The following is a 16,447-nucleotide window of genomic DNA, read 5'->3' on the forward strand; positions in this document are numbered from 1 at the left end:
TGGAACACCATGAGTCACTGTCAGCCAGCCAGAGAAGGCTCCCTTTATTCCCACTCTCTGTCTCCTGCTTTATCCACGCTAGAATCTTTCCTGTAATACCATGGGCTCATAGCTTGTTAAGCAGCCTCCTGTGTTCTGACAGATTTGTCGGGCAGTATTTTCCCTTGAGGAAACCATACTGACTATGGCCTGTCTAATCATGGGCCTCCAAGTACCCTGAAACCTTGTCCTTAATAATGGACTCCAACATCTTCCCAGCCACTGAGGTCAGACAAACTGGCCTATAATTTCTTCTGCCCCTCTCCCTTTCTGAAGAGTGGAGTGATATTTGCAATTTTCCAGTTTTCTGGAACCATTCCAAAATCTAGTGATTTTTGAAAGATCCATGAGTTCATCCATGATCTCTTCAGCCACATCCTTCAGAATTCTTGGGTGTACACCATCTGGTCCAGGACCTTTCAGTTTCCCAAGAACTTTTTCTCTAGTTATGGTAACTTCACACACTTCATGACCCCTGGAACTTCTACCATACTGCTAGTGTCTTCCACAGTGAAGACTGATGTACAATATTTTATGCAGTTCATCTGCCAATTTTTGTTGTCCTCCATTACTACCTCTCCATCATTGTTTTCCAACGGTCCGATATCCACTCTTGCCTCTCTTTTATACTTTATGTATCTGAAGAAACTTTTGGTATTAATACTATTGGCTAGTTTACTTTTTACCTTCCTAATGACTTTTTAGTTGCCACCCTTTGGTTTCTAAAAGCTTCCCAAATCCTCTAACTTCCCACTAGTTTTTGCTCTATTATATACTCTCTCTTTGGCTTTTCTGTTGGCTTTGACTTCTCTTGTTAGTCATGGTTGTGTCATCTTTCCCTTTAAATACTACTTCCTCTTTTAGATATATATCCTGTGCCTTCTGAATTGGTTCCAGAAATGCCACCCACTGCTGCTCCGCTATCATCAATGCCAGTGTTCTTTTCCTGTCAGTTCTGGCTAACTCCTCTGTCATGCCTCTGTAATTCCCTTTTCTCCACTGTAATACTGATACATCTGACTTTAGCTTCTTCTCAAATTTCAGGGTAAATTCAATTATATGATGATTACTTGCCCCTAAGGGGTCTTTTACATTAAGCTCTTGAATCAATTCTGGTTCATTGCACAACACCCAAGCCAGAATAACCGATCCCCTAGTGCACTCAACCACAAGCTGCTCTATGAAGCCATCTTGTAAGCACTCCAGCAATTCCCCCTCCTGTAATCCAGCACCAAGCTTCATATTGAAATCCCCCATGACTATTGTAACATTGCCCTTTAGATATATATCTATCTTCTGTTGTAATTTATAGGCCACTTCCTCACTATTGTTTGAGGTTCTGTATACAACTCCCATCGGGGTCTTTTTACCCTTGTAGTTCCTTAGCTCTATCCATGATCATTCAACACCTTCTGACCCTATGTCACCTCTTTCTAATAATTTGATTTCATTTTTTACCGACAGAGCATCATTGCCCCCTCTGCCTTCCTGCCTGTCTTTTCGATATATGGTGTATCCTTGGACATTAAGCTTCCAGCTTTAATTTTTCAGCCATGATTCAGTGATGCCTACAACATTATACCTGCCAATCTGCAACTGTGCTGCAAGTTCATCTACCTTATCCTGTACGCTGTGCACATTCAGATACAACATCTTCAGTCCTGTGTTCACCCTTTTTGATTTTGTCCGCCTTTTATGATACAACTCATGCTGTTGACTGCAATTTTGCCCCATCAACAGCCTGTCCTCACTACACATTGCCTCTGTTTGTAAACCAGCTACCTCATTTTCATCACTACTATCCTCCTTTCCTACAATACTTATTGTATTGAAATTTAATCAGCTTAGGACACTAGTCGCACGATGCTCAACATTTTGATTCTTAACTTTATGTGAGGTCTTATCAACATCTGCCTCCACAATCTCTCTACTAACTGTTCTGGCACTCTGGTTCCCAACCCCCTGCAACTCTAGTTTAAACCCAACCATGCAGCATTAACAAACCTTCCCGCTAAGATATTAGTTCCCCTCCAGTTCAGGTGCAAACTATTCCTTCTGTACAGGTCCCACCTTCCCTGGAAGAGAGCCCAATGATCCAAGAATTTTATACCCTCCCTCCTACACCAACTCCTTAGCCACGTATTAATCTTCCTAGTTCTTGCCTCATTATCATGTGGCACAGGTAGCAATCCTGAGATCACAACCCTGGAGCTCCTGCCCTTTAACTTAGCACCTAACTCCCTGATCTCCCTATGCAGAATCTTGTCACTCGCCCTGCCCAGGTCATTGGTACCTACATGGATTATGACCTCTGACTGTTCACTCTTCTGCTTAAGAATGCTGAGGTGTTGATCCAAGATATCCTGGACCCTGGCATCCGGGAGGCAACATACTATTTGGCAATCTCCCTATCACCCACAGAACCTTCAGTATGTTCCCTTAATAAATCCTCTATCACCACAGCATGCCTGTTCTCCCCACCTTCCCTTCTGAGTTACAGAGGCAGACTCAGTGCTAGAGACCTGTCCATTGTGACTCTCCTCTGTTAGGTCAACACTCCCAACAGTATTCAAAGTAATATACCTGTTGTTGAGGGGGATAGCCACAGGGGTACTCTGCACTGGATCCTTAACTCCTTTCCCCTTCCTGACTGTCACCCAGTTTCCTGTGTCCTGCACCTTGGATGTACCTACTTCTTTATATGTCCTATCTATCACCCCTTCAGCCTCCCAACTGATCCAGTGTTCATCCACTTCCAGCTCCAACCCAACATGGATTGTTAGAAGTTGCAGCTGGATGCACTTCTCGCAGTTGTAATCATCAGGGACACTGGAGGTCTCCCTGCCTTCCCACATTCTGCAAGAAGAGCGTTTCACTATCCTGCCTGTCATCCCTACTGTCCGTAGCTGAGCAGATATAAAAAAGAGAATGAAAAAACTTGAACTTTTCTTTTTCTGAGTAAAGCCTCTGTTCGCTGAAGCCTCGAAGAGCTAAAGCCTCGATCACCACCCTGACTACGTCCACTGCCTTCCTTTAATTTGCTCTTGCTAATCAATCCTAGATGTCGATTGGCCACTGGTTAAAGCTTATTCTGCCACTGAGACCTGCTGCTGCCACCTGTTATCCTCAGGCAGTGAATCTTATTCCTCTCCCAGGGATGAGGTATTTGGAGCTTCTGTTGGTGTTTCTGTATCTTTGGGTTTTTACGGGTTAGGATAGCTAGCCCCACGTACATCCCTCCTCCTTTCACAGCCGGACTTGGGACCATCCATGGCAGAATTCCACCCTCTGAGTGTAAGAGGCTAATGATATGAAACTGTACTGGTCAGGTAGGTCGGAGCCCTGGGATGCTGTGGGCTGTCACATGGATTGTCGTAAATAAGGTGACACAAGATGAAGCAGGGAAGGGGTTCCTCAGGTTCTGACAAGCTTCTGTTGTGTCCCCTCTATGGGTGTCCAACGTGACCTGTGGAGATTTCAGGCTGAGGTGGGGAGGCAGTAGGCTTCCACTGGAAAGGGCCATAGACCTGACCTCAGTCTCAACCGCGACCAGAAGCCATGGTTACAGCTCTGGCTGTCATAATGTGTTCCAAGCAATCCACCGCCCTGAAGCTTCTCTCTTTCTCAATGCCACGTCATTTCCTCTGGTTAGACTTCCATAGGGCGCAAACAGCCACGGTGATATCTGCCAGTGGTTAAAGGACACAGGAACATGGGGACAGGAATCATGGGCCATGGGACACAGGAAATGAGATTTTTTTGCCCAGTGTGTGCTGAACCCGAGATGGCAAGATCCCTCGGTAAAGCCGCTGCTGCCTGTTTACCTGAGAGACAAGTTGTGCTGGAGACCCCAGTGTCTGGCCCTCTTTGAAGGTCAGAATCAGGTTTAATATCACTGGCATATGTCATGAAATTTGTTGCATGTGGCAGCAGTACATTGCTATGCATGAAAAACTAAAACTTACAATAAGAATATATTTAACACATTAAATCAAGTAAGTAATGCAAAAAGAAAGGTAGTGTTCAGGGGTTCATTGTCCATTCAGAAATCTGATGGCAGAGGGGAAAAAGCTGTACCTGAAACATTGAGTGTGTGTCTTCAGGCTCCTGTACCTCCTCCCTGACGGTAGCAATGAGAAGAGGGCATGTCCTGGGTGATGGGGGCCCTTAATGACAGATTCCTCCTTTTTGAAGTATCGCTATTCAAAGATGTCTTGATGCTGGGCAGGCTAGTGTCCGTGATGGAGCTGACTGAATTCACAATTGTCTGATCAGGTCACTTCCTTGTTACAGATTCTCAGAGAAAATAAGCATCTCATCTGGATGTTCCTGGTGCTGAATCTCCCAGAGCTGGCCTACCTGTGTTATCTGATCTACCTGGTGAGTGGGCAGCACAGAGGGTCTTTCTTCCTACTTTGAGGCTAGAGATGGGGCGGGGGGGTGCATAATTCTGCATATTCTGGACATTCACAAAGTGGGGGTGGTGGGTGGGGGGAGATTTATATCAGATGCTGCTGGTGGTGTTAACCAAACGATCCAGATAATGTCAGCAGTGATCTGGAGTGCAACATTTCCTTCACTCACTGACAGGATACTTGGGGTTTAGCAGTGGTGAAACAGCTGGGGGATTTGGGGTTTACTGAGCATCAGCTCAGATTGAAATTCAGATTTATTTATTAAACAGACTTAGAAACTACAGTGAAATGTGTTGTTTGCATTAACAACCAACACTGCCTAAAGATGTGCTGGGGGCAGCTGCAAGTGTCACCACACATTCCAGTGCCAACATAGCATACCCACAATGTTCAAAAGAGGTGAGCAGACCTCTCACCTCCCAGTAGCCATCCCAGGAACTGGTTTCCCTTGTCCTGATATGTCACTGGTGTCTGAACCCTGACCAATTTCAGGCCAATTTCACCTTTGATGGATGACCTAGCCCCACATACTGGTATTAGCAACAATCAAATTTTAGACATGGAGGCCCCTCATTGTTCATGGTCAACCATTGATGTTGTGGTCTACACTATTGCTATCCGTACATAGATGTTGGTGTCTCCGTGAAGTGATCAGAACATTAACATGTTTTTCCCTGTTCCATGGGGTCGGTGAAGATCACCACGGTGTGGATATGCCAGGGAACCAATATCTTGAAAGCCGATGGAATAATCGGGGAGATCATTGCTGTCAGTGTCAAATTTGGCCTGTTACATTCAATGCTCAGAGCCTCTGGCTACTTCAGTGATGGAATCCCTGAAAGAGGTAGGTCAGTGGTGTGCACGATGGAGGCTTGGGGGGTGCGGGGGAGGGTAAAGCATGCTCAATGGAACCATCCCTCTCCCCCTCCCCCTCGAAACGATCTTTATGAACTTCCCCCTTCCCTCCGTACAATCCCTCCCCCTTTCCCCTGGGAATGACTCTCCCCCCTCCCCTCGATACGACCCTCCCCCACACTGTGGTGCTGGAACACTGACCTGGTTTTGTGCAAAGCTCCTGTAATGGGATTTGAACCCACGGACTCTGACCCCGGGGTGTGGCTGTCCTTTGAGGCACAGCCGGTATCTGCAGCAGTGAGACTGCAGATCAGTGGGTCAGTGGTTACCTTCACAGCTGGTTGAGTTGTTTGTAAAACATCTCACATTACGTATCTCTCTTCCTTGTCTCTCCCAGCGTCTGCTTCGACCAGCTTCCATCCCTAGGCAGGGAGATCAGATTGCCAACGGTGAGCATCTTCTCCTTTTCTCCCCTCCCTCACCCCGGTTCTGTGTCACCGTTTCTGGTGGGTGTGGAGCACAGCTCAGCTCACCCTTCTCCCCACCCCCTGAACCTCTCTGTCCCCCGATTCTGGAGGGTGTGAAGAATGATTCAACACTCCCCCCTCACCATAAACCTCTGTGTCTCTCAGTTCTGGAGGTTGTGAAGCACCCCCCCCCCCCCCCCCACCTGAAGTCTTCTCCAGGTTCTGGAGGATATGCAGCATGGCCCACCTCTCCCTTCCCTGCCCTCATCACAAACCTCTGTGTCTCTTGGTTCTGGAAGGGAGTGGGGATACAGCTCGGCACTCTCCCCACCCCGTGAACCTCTGTGTCTCCCGGTTCTGTAAGGGAGCGGGGGCACGGCGCATTGCATTGCACCATGCGAAATCCACCATTAACACAATGACCTCAGGAACAAGCCTGCTCATATATTTGCCATGAACAAGGTTAAATTCTGGGAGGAGAAACAACAAACTTGGGTTGTATGCAAAATTTATTTAATTTTGAGATGCAGTGTCTGGTTCTTTGAGCCACACTGCCCAGGAACCCATCAATTTAACCCTAGTTTACTCACAGGACAATTTACAGTGACCAATTCACCTGGTAACTGGTACATCTTTGTACTGTGAAAGGAAACCCATGAGTACACAGGAAGAAACATACAAACTTTCTTACAGGAGACGTTGGAATTTAACTCAGAATTCTGACGCTCTGAGTGGTTGCATCATGCTAACCACTATCCTAGTGTGGTGTGGGCACTGAAACAGAGCGCAGTGGTTCATAGTTTAAGTTCAATTGGCTTTCAACCATACACAGATACCCATGAATACAGCCAAACGAAGAAGCGGGTCTTGTTCTGACTGGAGGTCTGTGAACGGGGATCGTTGCTGGCACCTCTATAGTTTGTGATGTATGGAAGTGTAGATGGGCTGATTAACATTTGTGGGCTTGTGGATGCTGAGGAAGGTTGTCAAAGGATTCGGCATGACCTAGACCAGTTGGAAGTGCAGAAGAAGAAATGGCAGATGGAGCTTAAACCAGATATGTGTGGGGTGTTGTATTCCATGAAGTCAAAAGTATGAGGAAGGTACAGAGGAATCTCGGGGTAAAAGCCCACTGCTTCCTGAAAGTGGCCTCATGTGAATAGGCTGGGCATTCAGTCTAAATGTTAGTGTCATGTTTAGCTGTAAACTGAAATGCTCTGGCTGTACTGAGTGTACTTCTGGATCCCTGCATTATGCGAAGGATGTGGAGATTGGCAAAGATACAGAAGTGGTTCATCAAGATGTTGCCTGGATTAGAGCACTGACATTGTATTAGCTAAAATATAATAGAGGGTGGCATAGTAGCATAGCTGTCAACTCAGTTGCTTTACAGTGCCTGTGATCACCGACTTCAGTTCAGTTCCCACTGCTATCTCTAAGGAGTTTGTACATTCTCCCAGTGACCACATGAGCTTCCTCTGGGTGCTTCTGTTTCTTCCCACAGTCTAAAGACATATGGGTTAGGATTAGTGAGCTGTGGGCACGCTACATTGGTGTTGGAAGATGATGACATTAGGGCACTGCCCGCAGCATAATCCTCGGACTGTACTGGTCGTTGTCACAAACGACACATTTTACTGGATGTTTCAATGTACATGTGACAAAACTGATCTCATTTTTAAAGCTATTAGAAGTTGCACAAACTTGTTTTCTCTGGATTTTTCAGCTGCTGAGGGTAGAACTGATCAAAATAGCTCAAATTCAGAGAGGTTTAGAAAGGGTGGAAATGTCAAATACCAAAGGACAGAGCTTTAAGGTGGGGGGCATGTGGGAGGGGGGAGCTTCAGGACACTTGAGGCAGGTTACCCCATACAGAGTGGTGGGTGCCTGGAATACACTACCCAGGAACGGAATTGTTCTCTAGGTGGGTAAAGTACAGGGCAGGAAATGGGGCAAGGAAAAGTTTGACAAATGTGGATATACATGGAGAGTTATTTTGTCCCTCAGGTTCCTGACACCAGTCTCTGCAGTGTTTAGTGAAACAAGATGCAAAGCAGGAACCATGAGCAGTGCACCCCAGACCCAGCGCTGGATGGTGGGATTAGACTGGACTGACCCACATAGACACAGTGGGACAGATCGTGAATCATTTCCTGCACTCCTGGTCAGTGAGAGATGTGTGTTATTGTCAGTTTCATCCAATGTTCACTGTGCATGTCTATCTTTATATCTTTATTTTTCTACCAAATCTTGCAAATGAATTTTTAACGATTAGTAGAGATAACTGAGTTATTACAGAATAGATATATTTTATTAACTAGCTTGTAGCTACTTTTCAGACTTACTGATTGTAATGAAACTCCCAGGGTTGTCAAATTCAATGTTGGATGCAATAAAATATGCAAATATATGTAAACCATCCGGTGGAATTGTATAAATTAAATCACAGGCCAAATTTATTTGTAATTTTTCCTATTGCGTAATATTTATTTGTAAATTTTCTTATTGCTTAATATAAGCATTTATTTATTGGAGATACAGACACATCCGCCCCTTCGAGCTTCACCATCCAGTACCCTACCCATTTAACCCTGGCCTAATCACAGGACTATTTACAATGAACATTTAACCTACTAACTGGTACATCTTTGGACTGTGGGAGGAAACCAGAGCACCCAGAGGAAACCCACATGCACAAGATACAAACTTGCTTACAGAGGATGCCAGAATTGAACGCTGAATGCCGAAGCCCTGAGCTGTGACAGTGTTGTGCTAACCTCTCTGCTACTGTGGCGCCCAAAATACCTATTCTAGTGAGACTTGAACCCACAACCTTTGAATTACTTGATCACATCAGTCAAAGTCCAATACACTATTCATTCTACCACACAGCCCACAAGTTCTATCCCCCACACCTGTATGGTCATTCACAATTCCTATGAAGTACCCATCTACCTAGACACCATGGTAGTACAGAGTTAGCGTGACATTATTACAGCTCAGGGTGTTGCAGTTCAGACTTCAATTCTGGTGCCATTTGTAAGGAGTTTGTATCTCCTCCCCATGGAATGAGTAGGTTTACTTCAGGTGCTCTGTTCCCACCCAGTCCGAAAACGTACCAGTTAGTCAGTCATTGTAAATCGCCCTGTGGTGAGGCTAGGAATAAATAGGCGGGTTGCTGGTCGACGTGGTTCGAAGGGCTGGAAGGGTCTATTCAATGCTATAAACTTTAACAAAGTCTGAATCAAAGTCCAAATAAAATGAATTCAGACTGTCTTCACAGTACCGTCTAAAATAAAATCCGACCCTCCTCACCGTACCATATAAAATAAAATCTGACCCTCACTGTACCAACTAAATTAAAATCCGACCCACCTCACCATACCGTGTAAAATGTGACCCTCCTCACTCTACTATATAAAAAATCAAACGCCCCTCACCACACCGTGTAAAATAAAATCTAACCCTCCTCACTGTACCATGTAAAATAAAAATCCAACCCTCTTCACCGTACCATGTAAGATAAAATCCGTCACCGTACCGTGTAAAATCTGACCCTCCTCACCATACTGTGTAAAATAAAATCCGACCCTCCTCACCGTACCATGTAAAATAAAAATCCAACCCTCTTCACCGTACCATGTAAGATAAAATCCGTCACCGTACCGTGTAAAATCTGACCCTCCTCACCATACTGTGTAAAATAAAATCCGACCCTCCTCACCGTACCATGTAAAATAAAATCTGACCCTCCTCGCCGTACCATGTAAAATAAAATCTGACCCTCCTCGCCATACTATGTAAAATAAAATCCCACTCTCACTGTACCGTTTAAAATAAAATCTGACCCTCCTCATTGTACCGTGAAATAAAATCCGACTGTCTTTACCGTACCGTATAAATCCGACCCACCTCACCTTACCATGTAAAATAAAATGTGACCTTCACCGTACCGTGTAAAATAAAATCCAACCCTCCTCACCGTACCGTGTGAAATCTGGCCCTCCTGACTGTACCGTGTAAAATGAAATCCGGCCCTCCTCACCGTACTGTGAAATAAAATCCGATCCTCTTCACTGTACAGTGTAAAATAAATCTGACCCCCCCCCCCCCCACAGTACCATGTAAAATAAAATCCAACCCTTCTCACTGTACTGTGTAAAATAAAATCCCACTCTCACCGTACCATGATTCCTGGGATGGCAGGACTTTCATATGAAGAAAGACTGGATCGACTATGCTTATACTCGCTGGAATTTAGAAGATTGAGGGGGGATCTTATTGAAAGGTATAAAATTCTAAAGGGATTGACAGGCTAGATGCAGGAAGATTGTTTCTGATGTTGGGGAGGTCAAGAACGAGGGGTCACAGTTTAAGGATAAAGGGGAAGCCTTTTAGGACCGAGATGAGGAAAAACTTCTTCACACAGAGAGTGGTGAATCTGTAGAATTCTCTGCCACAGGAAACAGTTGAGGCCGGTTCATTGGCTATATTTAAGAGGAAGTTAGATATGGCCCTTGTGGCTAAAGGGATCAGGGGGTATGGAGAGGAAGCAGGTACAGGGTTCTGAGTTGGATGATCAGCCATGATCATACTGAATGGCGGTGCAGGCTTGAAGGGCCGAATGGCCTACTCCTGCACCTATTTTCTATGTTTCTATGTAAAATAAAATCTGACCCTCCTCACCATACCATGTAAAATAAAATCCCACTCTCACTGTACCGTTTAAAATAAAATCCGACCCTCCTCACTGTACCGTGAAATAAAATCCGACCGTCTTCACCGTACCATGTGAAATAAAATCCGACCGTCCTCACCGTACCGCGTGAAATCTGACCCTCCTGACTGTACCGTTTAAAATTAAAATCCAACCTACCTCACCGTACCATGTAATATAAAATCCAACTCTCACTGTACCATTTAAAATAAAAACTGATCATCTTGAACCGTATCATGTAAAATAAAATCCAACTCTGACCGTACCGTGTAAAATAAAATCTGACTGCCCTCACCATACCATGTAATATAAAATCCCACTCTCACTGTACCGTTTAAAATAAAATTCGATCCTCCTCACCGTTCCATGTGAAATAAAATCTGACCCTCCTCACCGTACCGTGTAAAATAAAATCTGACCCTCCTCACCGTACCGTGTAAAATAAAATCTGACCCTCCTCACCGTACCGTGTAAAATCTGACCCTCCTCACCGTACCGTGTAAAATAAAATCCGACCCTCCTCACCGTACCGTGTAAAATAAAATCCGACCCTCCTCAGTGTGCTGCATACAACACAATCAGACTCTCCTCACGATGCTCTGCCTGCAACATCGTCTGTTGAACTTGTATGAATTTGGTTTGAGTGACAGTAGCCTCATTTGACGTATTCACTGTGTGCCTGATTCTAACTCCAGGGTGATACCAGGCTGGAAACATTGAACCACTCAGACATCTGGGACACTGACAGGAGGCGCAGCATCTGGCAGTGGGGCAGTCGGAGACTGAGTGTCCAGACATCTGGGAGTGGGGCAGCAGCAGACAGACTGTCTGCAGATCTGGGAGCTGGGGGTGGACTAGACTTGAGCAGCCCGGTGCCCCCTACCAGCCCCTCCATTCAAGAGGTAATCAGATTCAGTTCCTGCCACCTTCAGTAGGACACCATCACTGGATACACCGGGCAAGAAACTGTGGATTCCCTCGATGTCTGGGAGTGGGGCAGTGGCTGGTGAGGTGGGATTCTCATCTACCACGAGTTGGTGTTCAACAGCCGAATACATTGAACACAAGAGATTCTGCAGATGCTGGAAACCGAAAGCAACACACACAAAATGCTGGAGGAACTCAGCAAATCAAGCAGCATCCATGGAAATTAATAAACAGTCCTGAAGGTCTCAGCCTAAAACGTCAACTCTTTATTCTTCTCCACGGATGCTGTCTGACCTGCTGAGTTCCTCCAGCATTTTGTAAGAGTACACTCAAGTAACTTAAACTATTTAAAATGGATTTAAATAGTTTAAATACACTATTTAAAATGGATTTAAATAGTTTAAATACACTATTTATTCCAATACACACCACTTGCTCTAATTTCACTTCCTCCTCGGAAAGAATGAGGACTAATTGTCACTAATCAGGTAATTGGGTACAGATTCAGCACCCATCACCAATGCTCTTGACTTTCAGCTGAGCGGACTCGGTTAAAACGGAGTGACTATGTTGCAATGCTGACTCCTGAGGATTGTGTACAATTCACCCACACAGTTCTCATCTTCATCGGGTTCCAGTTTGTTTGTTTTCCTGAACAGCTAAACCATAACAAGGACCTACTGAGAAAGAGAAGGTTTCCTCTGACAGAAAGATCAAATCCAGCTGATCCTCGAGGTCCAAGGTGAGGACATTGGGACGATTGTTTGGGATCATTCTGGTGTTATGAATCATGGATAGTTTAACAACGCAATCCGTATTTGAGAAAACACACTTTCAGAAGCACAATTCTATAAAATACAGGTTAATTTATTTGGTAAAAGATTTGAAAAATAGTGTCCTACATGTGACAATTTTACTCATTATCCAACAAACATAGTCTCAAACAAAAAGCATGATCCCAGTTCAAATTCAGAAGCTAGTGAATTTATTACCCAGTTCAATGGCTAAACTTTGTTACTGCTTTATCCACTTTTTATTTGGTTACAAAAAAAAACCCAGAACTGAGTAAAAATCCTAGATAGGAACTTCAGAAACATTGGGCATTGTCAAACAGGTTATCAAGAAGTTCCCATGTTGCTATACAATTGGTAAATTTCAAATCGGATCCAGCAGAGACTGATACAGACTGCGACAATTATCATAATTGTAAATCGACAGTATTTAACTTAACTAAAAAACTCAGTTGTGATAAAATTGCACAGGTTAAAGTGAATTATTTACAAGAGGCAGTTGGTTTAAGTTTAAATTCTGCACAATTTTAACCACATCTCCAGGTATTGGTAAATATTCTGATATCTGGGATGTTTACACAGTATCAAGAGGTTGCAGTCCGCTGCCCACGATGCTTTTGGAAAGTAAATAAAAATGACTAATTAAAAATCTATGGTGATTTAAATGAATCAGGTGGGTTATAAATATCAACACACACAAAATGCTAGAGGAACGTAGCAAGTCAGGCAGCATCTATGGAAATGAATAAATGGATGTTTTGGGCCGAGACCATTTTTCAGGACTGGAAAGGAAGGGGGGAGATGCCAGAATAAGAAGTTGCAGGGAAGGGGAGGAGGACAAGCTAGAAGGTGAACGGTGAAGCCAGGTGTGTGGGGGATAGGGGATGAAGTAAGAAGCTGGGAAATGTTAGGTGTAAAAGGTAAATGGCTGGAGATGGAATCTGATATGAGTGGAGTGTGGATCATGGGAGAAAAGGAAGGAGGAGGAGCACCAGGGGGAGGTTACAGGCAGGTGAGGAGGAGGCCAGAGTGGAGAATTGAAAAGAGGGGAGGGAAAAACATTACTGGAAGTTGGAAAAAAAATCAATGTTCATGCCACCAAGTTGGAGGCTATCTGGACAAAATATGTTGCTCCTCCAACCTGAGAGTGGCAGAAGAGGAGGCCACGGACCTTCTGCAGAAGCTAACTTGAAAAGTCCTTCCAATTGCTGTATAACATGTTAACACAGAAAATTATGACCCTCACATTCCAGCATTCCACCCAAGGTAGCAAAGAGATCTGCTTATAACAAACACAGCTTCTTAATAAATTAATACTTTACAGCACAATGTCAATGATGACTCAACCAGCAAACCTTCGAAAGTTCAGGTCTGTGAGTGAAATATATAGCAGGCAGCCATTTTCAGATGGCATAAGTAAAGTACACAAGCTCGAGTGCAGGTATGTGGAAGCTAAGCACAGGCAACTCTCCTGTTGTGGATTAAAACAGTAAGGGTCCAGACAGAATCCGGTTCTTGGAATGGAATAGCAACCCCGGGATGCTGCCTTGACCACTTTGCTGTGGACAGAGACTGGACACATCTCTCTCTCTCTCTCTCTGAACTCACCCCTCCTCCAGGGAGGGATAGATTCATTCTCTCCCCATTACCCTCAGACTCTCTTGCAGGAATCACACACTCATACAGACACACCCTCACATACAGACACTCACACACAACAGCAGAATTGTCCAAACTCCCCTGTGCACAGTTTCTATCTCACCATGAACCCTGGCCGCACGAGTCACAATGATGGATTGAACAACACCATGCTGTGAAAATCAAAATGAATTCTAGCACCAGCGATGTCAGTGCCCTCTGCTGGAGGGGTCAAGATTTAAGCCTTGTCCAGTCATCTGAAAGATCAGCCCATCTCCACAAGCAGGTGACTGATCACCAAAAAAAGGAATGAGACTTTCTTGGAGACACCGGAGACTGCAGACGTTGGGATGTGGAGAGACACACAATCTGCTGGAGAAACTTAGCAGTTTGAGCAACATCTATGGAGGGAACAGAATTGTCAACAATTGGGGTCAAAACCCTGTAACAGGCCTGGTTCAGGGTTTCAATCTGAGATGTTGAGAATTTGTTTTCCCCACAGATGCTACCAAGTTTGACCAACACACAAAGCAACAAGATGCTCTGAGACCCAGCCAATCATTCTTTCTGGGTGCCAGGAACAAAACATTGTCCAACTGCCTGAGGAGCTTGTTACAGTGCTGGTGATATGTAAATCAGGTTCAAAATCCACTGATCTAATAACTCTGTCTCTAATATAGTGAGTGATATTGACCCATGGGAAAGTCTTGACCTCAGGATTCAGTGAGTAATACATGAACCTGTGGAAATAACTGCTACAGATGGCTGTGAGGCAAGTTATTGGGTATATTTAAAGCAGAGGTTAATATGTTCTTGATTAGTCAGGGCATCAAAGGTTACAGGGAGAAGGCAGGAGAATGGGGTTGAGAGGGGTAATAAATCAGCCATGATGGAATGGTGGAGCAGACTCAATGGGCCAGATGGCCTAATTCTGCTCCCATGTCTTCATGGTCTTATGGAAGTTACATTCAAACCGAGTGGGAGGCACAAGGCAGACTTTGCATTTCACCATCAGGAATTGCTGAGACCTGGGACAGTGGAAGGGAGCAGAGTTTTCCTTTACCTGCACTTAAAGCAATGTTCTTTTGATCTCAATACTTAAACACTTAAGTTTAACTGTAGTAAATTTTGGTAAAATGACCTCACCATCTTCAATCAATAAAGAACATATGTGTGTTTTATTGCTTCAAACAACCAAAGTAGTCTCTGTTTCTTGAAGTGCTCACAAACTTTGAGGGCAACAAATTTTACAACAAAATGTTTTAGTGTTGTGGAGGCCAGAAGGTGCAGACTAGGGGGAGGTGTCACACCCTTGACACATGGTGGTCTGTGGCAGTGGCTAACCTTGGGCTCACAGAGTGCAGGAGAAAGGTCATCACATGCAACATTTCCCATGGGGTACCTGCCGCAGACAGGGCTCTGAACTTGAAGTCAAAAACCCTCAGTGATGTACTGTTGTCTCGGGGCTTACTCCAATCTCAGAATGATATAAGTCAAAGCAATCAATGTGTCACTTCCAAGCTCCTGATATGACGCAGATGTTTGAGAAATAACAGTGCAAATCCTCCACATCCAGTCTGTGATCACATTAGAGAACATCATCGTTAGAAACACAACACCACAATTTTTGTATGAAGCTCACAGTTTCAAACGCTTCATCAACAACGTGTTCAAACCTCAACCGTTCCAAATCAAAACCAAATGTGGTGGAAAGAGGGGAGCTATGAAGTTTGTTTCAGTGTTCAAGGCACACCAGGCAAAGTCCAATTCTTCAGATTTGTCGGAATGGTGTTGGTGAAGTTCAGAAGCCAAGGACGGTTCTCCAGGCTTGGAGAGGGCCTCTGCTCAGTTCTCCTTCAACCCTGGCAGTTGACCCTGCTTCTTCCGCACATTCCAGTGTAAACACTCAGCTAGGCTCTCAAACCAGTCATTCACAGGATCCCTGAAGCAGATCGACGGCACCGGGTAGCAAGAGGTAGTGATGGAAATGCTGAGGGGAAAGGATGTTTGTGTGAGCATTAAAACAGTTGTTCCACCCCACCTGGCCTCAGATTCCCACTTCATAATCACATCAGATTCTGATGCTCCAGTTTGATATGTGGCTAAGGAGTTGGTGTAGGAGGGAGGCATAAGATGTTTGGATCATTGGGGGATTTCAATTTGCAGGTATATTGGGAAAATCAGGTTCGTGCTGGATTCCAAGAGGGGAAATTTCTAGAATGTCTAAGAGATGACTTTTAAGAGCAGCTCATGGCTGAGCCCACTAGAGGATCAGCTCTTCTGGATTAGTATTGGGCAATGAACCAGAATAGATTAGAGCGCTTAAGGTAAAAGAACTCTTAGGGACAAGAGATCGTAATATAATTGAATTCACCCTGAAATTTGAGGAGAAGCTAAAGTCAGAGCTAGTGCTAAAGCTAAGTGCTAGTCAGAGTAAAAATAGGAGGATATTTCAGTTGAATACGTGGCTTGAAAAATGGTGCAAGGGGGAGGGATTCAAATTTCTGGGGCATTGGAACCAGTTCTGGGGGAGGTGGGGCCGGTATAAACAGGACAGTCTGCACCTGGGCTGGACTGGAACCAATGTCCTAGGGGGAG

General features: G+C 44.7%; 2 protein-coding genes across 12 annotated transcripts in view; one reads left to right on the forward strand and one right to left on the reverse strand.

Annotated features, from left to right (window-relative positions):
* The window catches only part of LOC140718508 (uncharacterized), a 75,392-nt gene extending 67,161 nt beyond the window's left edge, over nucleotides 1–8,231 (forward strand). For 5 of the 6 annotated variants that reach the window (XM_073032437.1, XM_073032439.1, XM_073032436.1 and 2 more), the window contains 4 exons: nucleotides 4,333–4,419; nucleotides 5,151–5,298; nucleotides 5,707–5,758; nucleotides 7,784–8,231. In XM_073032437.1, the coding sequence (XP_072888538.1) occupies nucleotides 4,333–4,419; nucleotides 5,151–5,298; nucleotides 5,707–5,735 (264 nt within the window). In that variant the 3' untranslated portion in view covers nucleotides 5,736–5,758; nucleotides 7,784–8,231. The remainder of the gene's footprint in view (nucleotides 1–4,332; nucleotides 4,420–5,150; nucleotides 5,299–5,706; nucleotides 5,759–7,783) is intronic. The other variant, XM_073032440.1, reaches the window with a different exon arrangement.
* Nucleotides 8,232–12,266: 4,035 nt separating this feature from the next.
* Nucleotides 12,267–16,447, reverse strand: part of LOC140718510 (NAD kinase-like) — a 117,389-nt gene continuing 113,208 nt past the window's right edge. For all 6 annotated transcript variants that reach the window (XM_073032451.1, XM_073032448.1, XM_073032452.1 and 3 more), the window contains one exon: nucleotides 12,267–15,839. In XM_073032451.1, the coding sequence (XP_072888552.1) occupies nucleotides 15,695–15,839 (145 nt within the window). In that variant the 3' untranslated portion in view covers nucleotides 12,267–15,694. The remainder of the gene's footprint in view (nucleotides 15,840–16,447) is intronic.

The sequence above is a fragment of the Hemitrygon akajei genome, chromosome 29, assembly GCF_048418815.1.
Source record: "Hemitrygon akajei chromosome 29, sHemAka1.3, whole genome shotgun sequence".
In the NCBI taxonomy this organism is placed as follows: Eukaryota; Metazoa; Chordata; class Chondrichthyes; order Myliobatiformes; family Dasyatidae; genus Hemitrygon; species Hemitrygon akajei.